General features: G+C 37.5%; 1 protein-coding gene across 6 annotated transcripts in view; it reads left to right on the top strand.

Moving 5' to 3' along the window:
* The window catches only part of pan (transcription factor pangolin), a 461828-nt gene extending 452400 nt beyond the window's left edge, over positions 1 to 9428 (top strand). For 4 of the 6 annotated variants that reach the window (XM_070124340.1, XM_070124339.1, XM_070124335.1 and 1 more), the window contains 2 exons: positions 193 to 259; positions 4752 to 9428. In XM_070124340.1, coding sequence (XP_069980441.1) covers positions 193 to 259; positions 4752 to 5220 — 536 coding nt within the window. In that variant the 3' untranslated portion in view covers positions 5221 to 9428. Of the gene's footprint in view, positions 1 to 192; positions 260 to 3866; positions 4249 to 4751 lie in introns of all 6 variants that reach the window. The other 2 variants (XM_070124337.1, XM_070124338.1) reach the window with 1 other exon arrangement.
* The last annotated feature ends 5572 nt before the right edge of the window (positions 9429 to 15000 follow it).

The following is a 15000-nucleotide window of genomic DNA, read 5'->3' as shown; positions in this document are numbered from 1 at the left end:
TGCATGAGTTTTTTATACTCTTTAAGATTTATATTATCTATTGCCTTATTAGCATGCATTCAGTTTATTACTGTCAGTGGAAACAAGGTACTCTCATGCCTCTAAAATTGTAGTATGCAATTTGTAACAACTTCATATGTGATGTATAAATCCTGTGGTCTAGCTCTGTCTAATCGTGACATTCCTCCTCAGCCAATATGAAGAAGTGCCGTGCAAGATATGGGCTGGAGCAGCAGAGCCAGTGGTGTAAACCATGCAGGTGAGACTTTAACCTCCAAATGGATTTATGTCCACTAACATATTCTCACCTTGGTTTCTGTGGCTTGTTTGTTAGTCTTGGAACTACTCCTGCTAACAACTTGGCTCTAGTGCCTTGGTTTTGCATTAATATTTTTTTCATGTACACTACTGCACTACTGGTTTTGTCAGCTAGAAACAATTCAAAATTGAAAGAAAACTCCCATTTCCTTTATAAAATATTAAAAGACATACTGTTTTTTCTTTTTTTATTTTTGAGCCAATTTTAAATCACGATAGTTAATATACACCTTTAGTTTTTTTTTCAAAATTTTACCCCAGAATTTCCAAAACCGACATCATCATTCCCCATTCAAATCACTTTTTTTGTTCTTACTTGTATATCCTTTCCCTTTCCCACCCTTTCTTTTAACCTTTCTTTCCCTATAACTTTAATTATGCTTTTTTTTCTCTCTCTTGTCATCACTCTTATCATCCTCTTCCTCACGCTTTTTCTCTTTCTCTTCTTCATCCCCCTCCCCTCCCTCTCCCTTTCCTCCCCATCCCCCCTCCCCCCTCCCTCTCCCTATCCTTCTCCTCCTCCCCCTCCCTCTCCCTCTCCCTCTCCCTCTCCCTCTCCCTCTCCCTTTCCTTCTCCTCCTCCTCCTCCTCCTCCTCCTCCCCCTCCTCCTCCCATTCCCTCTCCCCCTCCCTTTCCTCTCCCTCTTCCTCTTCCTCTACTCTTCCTCTTCTTCCTCCTTCTCCTCCTTCTCCTCCTTTCCTCCTCCTCCTCCTCCCATTTCCTCTCCCTCTCCCTTTCCTCTCCCTCCTCCTCCCCCTCCCCTCCCTTCCCCTCTCCTCTCCTCTCCTCTCCTCTCCTCTCCTCTCCTCCTCCTCCTCCTCCTCCTCCTCCTCCTCCTCCTCCTCCTCCTCCTCCTCCTCCTCCTCTACTCTTCCTCCCCCTCCCCCTCCCCCTCCCCTCCTCCTCTTCCCCCCCTCCCTTCTCTTCCTCCTGCACCTCCTCCTCTTCCTCCCTTTCCTCCTCCTCCTCCCTTTCCTCCTCCTCCTCCTCCTCCTCCTCCTCCTCCTCCCATTCCCTCTCCCTCTCCCTTTCCTCTCCCTCCTCCTCCTCCTCCTCCTCCTCCTCCTCCTCCTCCTCCTCTACTCTTCCTCTTCTTCCTCCTTCTCCTCTTTTCCTCTTCCTCCTTCTTCACCTCTTCCTCACCTTTTCCTCCTCCTCCTCCTCCTCCTCCTCTCCCTGCCCCTCTTCATCCTCTCCTCCTCCTTTTCCTCATCCTTCAACTCCTCCCCCTCTCTTGCCAACTCCCCCTCCCTCTCCTCCTCCTCCTCCTCTTCCTCCTCCTCTTCCTCTTCCTCCTTTTCCTTTTCTTCTTCCTCTCCTGCCTTATTTTCCTCTCCTTACCTTTTTCAGTGATTTTAACTTCTTTGTACTAACATAAGGTCTAGATCTGTAAGAAATATAAAGACTTGATAAAACCCATACAAAATGCTTTCTGTTGGGCTTTACTAACATCTGTACTGGAGATCATTACCAGCTGTTGTTTCTGTATATACTAAACGCTATGGGTCATGTAGAAGGATATGATTTGATGGTGAAGGTGTCTGCCAGTAGGATAAATTTTGCAAAGTCTAACCGTTTATACATTGTGAGGAATAGCCATGTATTTACTGTGATATAGTGAGGGATAATCCAACATTATCTGGTATGGTTGTATTCATGTGTTGACCATGTTAAACTAATAGTGTCTGTGAGTTCAGTGTATTTATATAAATGCATTTTTTTAAAGTAATGCCTTTTGTAGTTGTTTTAAGTTTTAAGTTACTCCTTTGTTTTTTGTTTTGTTTTTCTGTAATTGGTTTTCTTTTTTAATATTTTTTTGTGTGAAAGATTGTATAATCTAACTGCAGTTTTTTTTGTTTACTGTTTTCTCATTACATATGTAATTTTCATCAAGGTTATGTTTCTAAATTTCTGTTTTTCTTGGTGTTTTAAGTACATTAACCTGACATGAAAATTTTTCTGAATATCTTGTAACTTATAAAATTTTATACTTAAGAAGTAATTCAGTGAGGAAAATTCATAACAAAATCATGCATTTTATATTAGTTTTGATTGTAACAGTAATTTAATGTATTTCCATTAAAACTATTTAAGATTTTGGACTGATGTTATTTAAGAGAAATTTTATATGTTAGGAATGTACTTATATTATTTATTGCCTGTTATATTTTTATTTTTGAATAACTTGTTATTTGTTTTTTAAGTTTTACTCTTTTGTTTAGATTGCGTTGTGTCAGACATGTGTTCTTATGTGTATTTTCTTTAAGTTGATGTTAAATAATTATTTCTCTAATTATGTTAATAATGTCTTATTTTTTATGATTTTTACTTGCTGTAATCATACAGCTGCATGAAATTTTTTGTATCATCTTATTACCCAAGAGTGTAACAGCATGAGGATTCCCTGGCATGTAGTTCTCTTCCTTAGTATACTCCTTACCAGAACAGACTTCAGCTTCTCAACAGTATTGCTCATTTCAGTGATTCGTTGAGGTCATTTACATGGTCATTTGGGTCTGGGGGAGTTGGTAAACAAGGAGAATTCCTGTCCAGTATCATCACATGCTTATAAATCAAACCAGAGAACATGTTGGCTTAGCGGTTAGCATTATAGGCAACTTATGCCTGATAATATTCCGTTTCTATTTGAGATTGTACACAACTGCTTAACAGGCTTTTGGATATTGGCTTAAATGGCTTACATGTTGAAGATATATGCATGAATTTTATTATTGTTTTTTGTATCTAACACATACAATAAGAATAGCTGTAGTTGAGTGTATGAGTGGGGACTTATCATCCAATGTGAACTAACCTTTTGTGCTTAGGAAATTTAGCCAGAAGTATTATATTTGGTTATTCTTTTATGTAATTTCAATACTGCTCAGTCAAGTTTTGTTTGCAAAGTGAGCCTTATTGAAATCTGCAATCAATGATACTGTTCATATCTGTTCTGTTTTATATATCTTGGATGATAAGTCACATGGAGTGAAAGGGACCCTGGCAAAAGGTCTCACTGTTCCATCTTTGTGTGCCATTAGATGTTTTTGCCTTAAATTTGTGGTTAGTGTGCAGATGTGGGTGCGAGCATGGTGGTACAGGAGACTCAGTGTGGTTCTAGATCCCACCCTTGGTCCTCTGTAGATCCACCTGTGCTCGCATGCCATGCACTCTGTCCCGCCCGTTGCCGTCCACTCTCTGAAACTCATGTTCTTCAACAGCATCAGAAAATGTGTCTTCCCTCATCTAAACCTTAAATTCATAGTCCCCAGAATATATTGGTGAGAACTTTTGCTTGAGTGCCCAAGACCAAAGTTAGTCTGACTGAAGGGGCAAATGTGCCACTATTAACATCTCTGTGCACCCAGCATGTGTACAGCTGCGGGAATAATGAGGCATGGCTAACCCTTGAACTGACACATTTTCTGATCACTGGTCCAGGGTTCAATGGCAGTCAGGTGGCGGTGAGGCTCTGAGCCAGGGCGGTGTGTATGGTGACGGTGGCGCCCCTTAGTCTCTAACCTTGGTCTCTCTCCCGGGCCCGCAGCCCTGCGGTGTCGCTAGCATCGGGGGCGGGCCTCCCTGGGGTCCCCGCCTCCCTGTTAGGAGCTGCTGGTGCATCTGGGGGCGTTGCTGCAGCAGCAGCAGCTGCTGCTGCAGCCACCTCAGGAGCGGTCATTGTTTCGCTAACTCAGGGCGCTGGGCCAGCAACTTTGACCTCTCTAGCACCAACTGCAGCCTCCCAGGTAGGCACGGGGGGCCCTAGCTACAGCCCTGCACCGGGTACCCCCATACACTCCATCGTTAACTTAAGTACCAGCACGAGCAGCAGCAGCACAACCAACAACAGCAACAGCAACAACAACAACAACGGCAGCAGCAGTGGTGTCTCTTCTCCTTCTGAACCTACCTATGTTAATCTCTAGTCTGTGAGTCTCTTCACTGTGCTGTGAGCTGCTGTGAGGGATCTTGAACACAAGGAAAGGATCCACCTTTCATCAATGTAGTGTTTTTTAGTCATTTATTCAATATCCATCACAAGCAGTGTGATCACGTGAGTGTCTTGTAGTGATTCATCTTGTTTTATTTTACAGGTTTTGTTTTGTTTGTATTATCCAGTGTTCCGCATGTTTATGTGTACAGAGGTAACACAATTTCCATTAATTATCTCTTTTTTCTTTCTTTTACTAATATACTAACCAAAGTCATTAAATAGTCCTGGTAACGTTTCAGCCACACTTATTTTTCATTTTTAGTTTTTGATGCATGGTACATTTTATTTTATGTTTTTGTTTTTTTACAGGATGTGGGCAGTAGCTGCATGAGTAGAAGTTTTATTATGTTCATATCAAGCATGATCTTTTAATTTTCATTTTTTAATTACATTATTGCCTATCATTAGAAGTACATTATCATTTGGTGTTTTTTTCAGGCGAAAGAAGAAATGTATTCGATACATGGAAGGAGAGGAAGGTGAAGACATGGCGCCTGGGTCAGCAGACAGCGTAGATGCCTCGCAAGAGAGCGAAGAGGAGGATGATTTGCAAGACATGTCATCTCCCTCAACAGCACTGATGGGTGACCACACCGCCACCTCCCCTGCATCCTCAAGTCTGATGCCCTCGCCTGGGCCTTCTTTGGCATCACCGTCAGGGCCACCTTCATTGCTCATGCCATCGCCAGCTTCCCTGGCCTCCCCTTTAACGCCAGGAGAAGCTCCTCAGCTACAGATGAACCAGGTGCCCCAGGGTCCTCACCCTCACAGGCCCCCTGTGGGCACCAATCCTCGTGACATCAATAATCCTCTTAGTGTGAACCAGTTGACTGGCCAGTGTGCTAGCAACAAACCTGAGGCTGGGTCTCAAGACTCCTCACACCCAGCTATGGTGAGCGTCACATGACCCACTGCAACCCTAGATACCCACGCCCACATGCTGTGCTGGACATGCCCACCCTCTTATAAACACCACACTTTTGTAAAGGAGAAAGTGCTATAATGAAGAATCAGGAATTCATGCCAGTGTATTTTGGCTGATACATTGGTTGTTTTTTCATTGATCAGGACTAAATTTGGGCTCTAGGTTGGGCCTGTGCCAGTACAGTCACCAATACCTCAGTGTCAAAAGTGTGGCTGAAGACAAAGACTTGTGGCCCCTGTTTGGCACCATCCCTGTAAATAATTGTTCCTTCACATCATGAATCAACCCTTCATTGTATCACACACACAGCAGTGTTAGGTACTCTACTCTAAAGCTGCAGAGCCAGCCGTTCACTTCGTTCTATTCTGCAACATGGAAAAAAGTGTAAAACAAACAATATTTGTGGTGAAATCCTGGAATATATGCTGGTAAATTTGATAATTAAATGTGTCAGGATGACCATACCTATGTATAAGCCTAGACTTAGCCAGTGTTGCAGGCTAAGTATGGAGACAGTCTTGCTTTTCTAAACTGTGAAGTGTTTAGGGAGTTGACAGAGACACTGTGCAGCCTCAGGCTAATCAGTGTTCACCTTACATAGGGTCTATTTGAAAAATCAAGCAGTGAAAAGCTGGATTGTGTTAATCATTGTTGAAATCCAAGAAAGCTGGAAAAAAATATAAAAAAGACAAGAGGGTCAGTTTCATGAAGAGTTATTTATTGGCAAACAAGTTATAGCTGCAAACCGGTGAGGGAACCCTGCACATCACCTTATACTATAAGCCACTATATGAAACGATCAGAGCTGCTGCTTCAGTGGATCAGGGATTGATGTGTTTAACATAAATCTGAAATGGTTGTAAATACTTGAGAAATTTTACCAAAATAAACTTGCTCTCTAACGCCATAGTTCTTATCATCCGTGGGAGCATTTGTTGTACAGCTATTAAAATGGCTAACCAATTAATACATGAAGCTTTGGACTGGTTTCAGAAGTACACAGTACTTTACAGACCACATATTCTTTTGTAAGTTCAGAATGTTTTTTGTTCTTTTTTTTTTAACATCCTTAAACTTTTGTTGAGATTTTAAAAATTAATATATCACTATTTATAACCATGAAAACCCCAGACAGACAGATGGAAAGTCAATCTTCTTGCCTACTCATGTTTTGTGGATAATAAACCACAGAATGTTAGATATTTCTAATTAACTGAAAAAAATATGGCAGGCTTGTGTTTACTGTGATATTGTGTAGTTTAGGAATTGTTCTATGAGTGAAAATTTAAACTGACATTTCAGATTGTTTAAAAAAAAAACATTGACATTTTTTTAAGGCGCTTTTTAGCTTCCTTTGACTCCAATATTGATTTTCAATATTATGGAAGGTGTTATAAGGAATAAATGTTGTTGGATATTAAGCTATTTCTTTGTAACTGATACAAAGTACTTATAAATTTGTTGATAATAATTCAAGAAAACACCATTAATGATTATGTTAATTTGTGTAGTTTTCTTCTAAGTAAATCATCTAACTCTGAAATAATTAAGTTTATAATTATCACATCATGTTTTGTTATTGTGAATAAAAGGTGATGAGTAGGAAAAATACTTACAAAGACCGAGCATTTCTCTCACTCTTTTTGTGCTGATCTGTCGTCCCAAGGGGTTCCTTTTGTCATGGGAATTTTTAACATTTTACTGTTTTCTTGATGCAAAGAATTGGTTATAAAAAAAGAAAAGTCAGTCAGAAGGAATGATCAAGAACATTTCTTTTATACTTTCTGATCTTTCTTTATTACTTGTATCACATATCTTGCGACATTTTAAGAATTGTGGCTTTAGCAGCTGCTACAGTAGAGCACCAGAGATGTATTATTCAGATAAAATAATGGGACACCTGTGGCAATGATGTTTATAATTTCTCAGTACAGTGGCTGTAAAAACAACAGCTAGTTACAGAATTGCCAAACAGAATCATCACATGTACCTGTGTGATGTTTTGGCAGCTCGGTAGAACTGAGCAGCTCCTGTGATTTTATGCTTTGTGTAGGTTCACTTATATATGTCCAGTTTTTGTGTAGTATTGTTTTGAATTTTTGGCTTGTGATCACCCAAAGTATAAGTAAAGAAAAAAATATATAATAATAAAGTTAATACCCACTTTAGAAAATTTTGTTATGTGATAAAGTGTACAAGGCCAACAAGGTATGAAGCTTACATTACTGATTATATTTTTTTATTTTTTACAAGCATAATTAGTCAGGGTTATGTTATTTTATATACTTCTTTTGGCCAAAAATATCAAAGAATATGAGCACAGTGTTTGGCTGGCTACATTATATCTTCACGTTCAACTTTAAAGACGTCTTTCCACCCCTGTGATCTAATTTTTCAAGGGGGATTTGATCTAATAAATGTAACTGATCCGGAAAAGTACTGTTTGTCAAATGAAACCTTTTCATGAGAAAGGAAGTTTTTTCTTTCTTTCTTTCTTTCTTTCATGGGATTTTATTGGGTTTTAAGTTGAGGGTCTTGGGAACTTAATTTCTGGGAACCAGTGGTTATTATTTAAATTACTGACATATGTCAGTGACCTGAAAAGAAGTGTCTCATTTTGTGAACAACTCAGTTCTAGGTGAGTTACCCGAGGAGGGCATTAAATGTTGAAATATCCTTGACTTTGGTGGTCCACAGGCCATTAGGTAAAACTGCAAGTTTCAGCTGGTCTCCTAGAGATCACAACTGATTTTGTATATTGTGAGTTGTTTGTATGTGTGGGACCTGTAAGCTTTTGCAGACTTTTACTTTTTTATTGTAATTATTTTTTTATTTAAATTTCACAATTGTAATATTGTTAAAATTTTGCTACTGTCAGCCACAAAACTGCCATGGCAGTGTTGCACATTCAGAGACCAGTGTTATCACTCTAGATTTATTTGATAGACTTGAACCCAGAGCAGGCACAAAAATACTTACAGCAGCACCCCCTGAGGTGGCCACACTGCCTGGTACGTGGTTCACATATCCTAAGCTCAGGACGGCTCACCACAGCCATCTGGGAATAACTCACAGCAGCTTCCATCGACCCACACCCTTCCAAGATGCAATCCAAATACCCTCCCAAAAGTAAAACTTATCCTACTCAAAGTCTTAATCTCAGATACCATGATACATTTCATAATTAACATATTACTCTCTAATTTAAGTAAAACCAATTTGTCATGGTGTTCACTCTCTGAATGTTTCCCACACTAACTTCTGTAACTGACTTATCGTATCTCCAACTTCATGCATATGGAAATTTTCACCTTGACCTAACATGGTATACCTAACACAGATTTGCAGTACTAGATCTCATTTTGTAGTGCTTACCCACAGGCATCAATAACAACATGGTTTGTTCTTTTCACACAGTACACATTAATCCAAGCATCTTAGTAAGAAATTTAATAAGAAAACCAGTAACAGCAAACATCCTAGATGATCATCCTGAGAGCTGGCATTCACACCATATTGTCTGTAATAATCTGTCAAGGTTTACGATATTATAGTTTGGATTTCCTTGAAAACATAATATTCCACAATGGTGAAAATGCGGGTGGGTTAGGATACACTAACTGTGAGGCTAGTCTCCTGGAAAGCACCTGAAAAGAGCTGCAACAGATATCAAGAATATATCATTTTAGCATTTCACAGTCCCTAGGTAAAATGGTCAGTTTTGTGTGATGTTGATGTTAAGTAATGTATATATGATTGAATGTTATTATTTGGTTTTTCACTGTTTCAATCTAGAAGGCTGTTGTATCTTTTTCCATATGCAGTCAGTGTAGCTGTGAATGTGATTTGTTCTTCACTGTGCCAATCTACCTGTGGCCCCAGCTGGTTAAAACTGGTCCCAGGTTCTTTTTGTAAATATGGTATTATATTTAGCTAGCATTCTATTCCAAGAGAATTGTAATTGCAAGACAATCATCGTTCACATTTCAGCTCGTCTTGACTTAGAGAGCCTGAATCATTTTTATGTTGTATTTTTGTAAACCCTACTTCAGTTCATGTATGGACAGACCATCTTGTAAGAGGCATTGTCACAGTTTGTTAAAAACAAAAATGCGATGTACAGAAAACAGTCGTTTAGAGAATTGTTCATGTAAATAGCATGTAGTGAATAAATCAGTTTCATAAGAGCAGATATTTTATGAATTACCACTAGAAGCTGACAATTCTGTAGCTTATCAAACCAGAAGGAGCTGGATTATTAGTTTTTAAAACCAGAAAGGTATTTCATGATGAAGCCACAGTACTGTCAGAAGTATCTTCATAAGAAATTGATCACCTGTTACTTTTATGGTTATTATCAGTGAAACTTCCTTTTATCTACAGTAGAAATTTAAACTTGTATCTCACAAAATCCCAAAATAGAGATTATGAATAAAATAAGACATAAGAGAAATTAAATATATAATACAGTGATAATAACAATACAATTTCAGAGAATGAAGTAACAATAATGTTTAAAGTCAGAAATTATAATCCTAATATATGAATAAACTTCAAAGAGAGATCAAACAAAGAATATAAAAAGAATTCTGGAATAATACACAATGCATTTTTATTTGGATCTGTATTACTGGTGGAGTGGTGTCTGTCAACGACACAAAAAGAAAATGATAATATTTTGCTTGTAATAAGAGAGGCAGAAAATTATACAGCAACTGAAAAAGGACAACTGTATAAACAACATTATCGATAGTATTACTTGAATCATTATAGATGAACAAGAGTTGATAGGAATTAAACAAGAATTGCAAGCAAGCAATATATTGACTTTTTCTTATAGTCCCCCAGTACCCCAGAGTTGAATGACTTTCATGAACTAGAGTTAACACCAACCACAGTCTTAATCCTCATGAGAAAATTATATAAATAAATTGATGTTAGAGAAATTACTTCTACCAAACTATTAATCATTTAGTTATTTCTATTGTTAAAATATTAATGATTGAGAAATTTCCTTTACCAAAATAATAATGATGTACTTTCTTATACAAAGTAAGTCTGCTCTTGAAATGTTTTAAATGCACGTATATCACCAAGGTTTTAGAAACAGTATTGAAAAATAACTTCCTCAATTGTAGAAAGTCATCTCTCCATTGCAGAACCTGAGATCAGAATAGTTTTGTGAGAATCCTGCAAAATAATATAAGTTCTTGATTGGTCCTAGGAAACAAAATAACCAAGTCCACAGGGGTAATTGAAATCCCATAAGAAACCCCATCAGCTTTTATTACTTTTATAATAAAGTGAAAAAAAGAGGCAAGGGGCAAGCCATGTGTTTGAAATACAGCTGATAGCAATTCATTAAAAATTAATAAATTCTTGGAGGTAACGTGTTCTTCATGATCCTTATCCATATTTTAAGTCTTCCTTTTTCAGAAAGCTCTCATCAAGAAGTATAGTTACAGCAGGACTTCTCCAAATAAGAAGTTGCTTCTCAGATCTTTAAAATAAGTAATGACACAATTTACTCCTGAATTCATTCCACTATTTTCATGTAGTTAGTAGCCCTAGATTGGGTAAAACAATACTATATCATCAAAGACTTTTAAAGATTGAGAACTGTCACTGAGAAACAGAGAAAAACACTCATGTATGTCAAGACAGCAGTAATAATGAGCAAAGTGACACCAGGCGTGACTGTCATTGTATTTAACTTAAACTAAGCTGATGTGATACATAATAAGGCTACCTAATTAAAAAAAAAATTCTTTTGGCAAATCAGGGATTTTGAAGTATTGATTTCAAGAAGTAATTGATCAAATTGAAGTGTCTTACGCAAGGAATATTATAGTACTTTGAGCACTACTACTTCACAGTTCTTATGTTTTATTATTCATTACCTTTGCAAGCATACTAAGAAAAAGTATGCCGTGTAAGGAAAAATCCACAAAGCTTAAAAATCCACATAGCATACACTTTTTATTGCCAACTTTTTAAAATGCATATTAGGCAATCTGTTTTTATTAGTAAATGCAATCTAAACCATCTGAATGGCAGTCGTAACTAGGAAGACTTACAATTATTACTAAGTCACAGTTCCAATCAATGAAAATAATTATCATTCAATTTTATAGTAACAGTTACAGCTGTAGGCACTTTAGTTGCCGTTTTTGAAGTCAACAAAATTATCTTCGAATTACAGCCATTAGATGCACCAGTTTCCTCTAAGTTACAGTTTGTGGAGGTATCAGTTGCTTCTTCCAAGTAACAGCTGTTGGAAGTACCTTGAAAGTACAAGTATCAGAGGTACCAGTTAACAGTAGAGGTAACAGATACTTTGAGATTACAGCTTTAGAGGTAAAGGTAACTTTTAAGCATCAGTTACTAGATGGAACAGTTACTGATATATACAGGAGCAGAATGTAACGGTTGATCAATTACTTTAAAGTTACAGTCACTGGAAGTAACTATTATGGACAAGTTACAGCTACTACCAAGTAACGTTAGAGGAGGCAAATCTGTTATTATTAATTGAGGAAACAGTTCCTTTCATATTATAACATTTAAATGAAGTTATAGTTATTTGAAACTATTTTAGTTATTTTCAAGCTAATGTGTGGATGGTCTAATAAATATCTTGATGAAAAGATACTTAATCAGTCACTTAAAATTAGTCAATTGGAGTAACTACTGTCTGACATTAAAGCAAATAAATATACCAAAGAATAAAAAATCCGATACAAATATAATGACATCAAAGCGTCTCAAATCATGCTGCAATGCGTAGTTAAGCATTTACGCCAAAAGTGCAACTCATAGAACAGTATGCAGTAAGTCACTATGAAATTTGATTCTTGATATCTTATTGTGGAATTTGGATTTAGTACCAATTCACCCAGCATTCCTCTTTGGGGAAACCAAATGAAAGTTAATTGGTCGGCCATTCCTAGGCAACTAAAGGCCACGAGACAGTGTGAATTTCTTTCTTACTTTTCGTGACATTTGATGGCCATGGAGGCGATATCGCTAGTGATATTACAGTGATGAAGTGATGATTTATCAAGGTTAGTTACCAACATGATAAATCCGTCTTATAATTGCAGGATTGCATATTTTTCCTGAAATAATTAATCTGGAACTGTAGTCTGGTCTATGTAAGTTTGGAAATCAGATGTGTCAGAGCATTATTTTGCGTGGTCATTGGGTGTATATGTGATCCATGTATGGTTATCCCTATTTTTAAATGACTGGGTAATCATGAATGCACAATAACTAGGCACAGATGTTTCCCGAATTTAAAGGAATTATGCTTTGGGTACATCACCGGAGTTTCGCATTTTTTACACCTATATCATTTGTAATTGTATTGTTATCTATGTATTTGATTAGTGTATTCTCTGTTTGCAATAGAAGGCTTGTGCTGACCTTGGTTAATAATGCCATAAATGAAAGGCAATCTTGAATCATGACTGATCATTAGTAAGTCTGTATAAATAAATGTGTGTGTGTGTGTGTGTGTGTGTGTGTGTGTGTGTGTGTGTGTGTGTGTGTGTGTGTGTGTGTGTGTGTGTGTGTGTGTGTGTGTGTATGTGTGTGTGTATATATATATATATATATATATATATATATATATATATAATATGCATACATGTATCTGTATGTATATATGTATGTACATATGCATATGTATGTATATGTATATGATATAATATAATATATATACATATATATATAATATATATATATATATATATATATATATATATATATATATATATATATATATATATATATATATATACACACACACACACACACATATCAGTTATACTCATAGTTTTTTTTCCATTATTGTGTTTTTATAATGAATGAAATAGCTTCCTACGTTTGTACGTCAACCACATGGCCGTTTCGCGTCAATTCATGATTATTTGGCCCGCATACTGCCTCCTAAGGTGAAATGTGGTCCCCTGGGGTAAATGAGTTTGGCAGCTCTGATATACATGATTGAAATGCGTAATTTTAAAACTATATTGTTTTGGTATCTCCCCCCTCTACACGTTCGTATCCACTTGATTATTTACTTATATTGTAATAATTAATCAGAATGGTTCACATCGGCTACATGGATATGTTTTTGACACATGCTAACTGATAGCATGTCCAGGACCTGCCATTATAAGATGTAGGAAACCGTATTACGAGCGTTGGTGAAATGCTTGAAAATGGTGGTTACGGCAATTGCAGAGGTATTGCCCAAGCGTGAACGTGTGACTATGAAACTACCTTCGACGCATAACCAACCGCTGTTGGTCCCGTTCGAATGAAATAGTACCTCCGCCCCCCTCGCGCTGATTAAAGTTGTTTGTACTCAAGGTAACAGTTATTCAATTACTTTCAAGATACTGCTATAAAAAGCAGCAATTGCTCAATTACTTTCAAATACAGGTAACAGTTATTGTGTTTTTAAGTACAATTGTTTCAAAATTTGGAATTTAAAGGTAGCAGTGTTACCCTCAAGTTAAAACAGTTCAGTCGATTTCAAGTAATCTGTAGTAGACCTCACGAGTGGAAAAAATCTGGAAAACTATCTACTTGCAACCGAACGAAAGCCTTAAAGGTACTAATCAGTATCATCCAAAGTCAGACTCCAAGTTATTCCACTTTTTTCTCCATATTTGTAGGACTAGTATTTCTTGTGGTTGATGCTATTAATCTTTTTTATGCTAGTACTATTCTCTACATGCTTAGATCACCAAGAGTTCTATGTGTACTATAATTTCGAAGGTTTATGTAGAGAATGCGAGATTCCTGATAGATAAAAGATAAATATCTTGTCGCTTTTTGATCATATGTCGAGTGGCTTTGTAGTAGTTTACGTATACATGGGCCTTGGATACACAGATATTAAACATATGTTATTCCGACGTGTGTGTGTGTGTGTGTGTGTGTGTGTGTGTGTGTGTGTGTGTGTGTGTGTGTGTGTGTGTGTGTGTGTGTGTGTGTGTGTGTGTGTGTGTGTGTGTGTGTGTGTGTGTGTGTGTGTGCATTACAAAGGCAAAGTGTATTTAGTTCCAGTTAAGCAATGTATAGCACGGTATGTGTGTATGTAAATGCGATTGCACTCACATTTAGATTAGTATTCATGGATTATTCTATATGAATTAACGAGTTCCTATCTGTCTACCGAGCAAAGTAAAATCTACTCGCGGGCTCCCATGCGCACTCGCATATACTCACACATTGTGTAAGCGTATGCGGATGTTACCCCAGATTTCATAAGCATTATATACGTGCGTGAGGATATAATGACTGGAATCAGGGGTGCAGTCGCAAAAGCCGATGGGAATTGCGTCTGTGTAAGTGAAGGATGTATCACCTCTCTCTCTCTCTCTCTCTCTCTCTCTCTCTCTCTCTCTCTCTCTCTCTCTCTCTCTCTCTCTCTCTCTCTCTCTCTCTCTCTCTCTCTGTCTCTCTGTGTGTGTGTGTGTGTGTGTGTGTGTGTGTGTGTGTGTGTGTGTGTGTGTGTGTGTTTTGAAATTCAACGTTTATTACTAAATCATCGGAAGGAACATGGAAGAGAAGCAGATAACGATATGCAGGAGTATAAGAGGAGGAAATGAATCAGAAATACGAGCTTGACATTCCAACAAGCCTTAATAATTTTCGAAATCACAGTATCAGATGCAATGAGTAACTTTATAATGAATAATAGTATGGGTTTTGGATAAGAATGGCATTCGGAAATCGGTGTTGGTGTCG

The sequence above is a fragment of the Penaeus vannamei genome, chromosome 8, assembly GCF_042767895.1.
Source record: "Penaeus vannamei isolate JL-2024 chromosome 8, ASM4276789v1, whole genome shotgun sequence".
Taxonomy (NCBI): domain Eukaryota; kingdom Metazoa; phylum Arthropoda; class Malacostraca; order Decapoda; family Penaeidae; genus Penaeus; species Penaeus vannamei.
The sequence above is the reverse complement of the archived record's forward strand: the minus strand, read 5'-3'. Positions and strand labels throughout refer to the sequence as shown.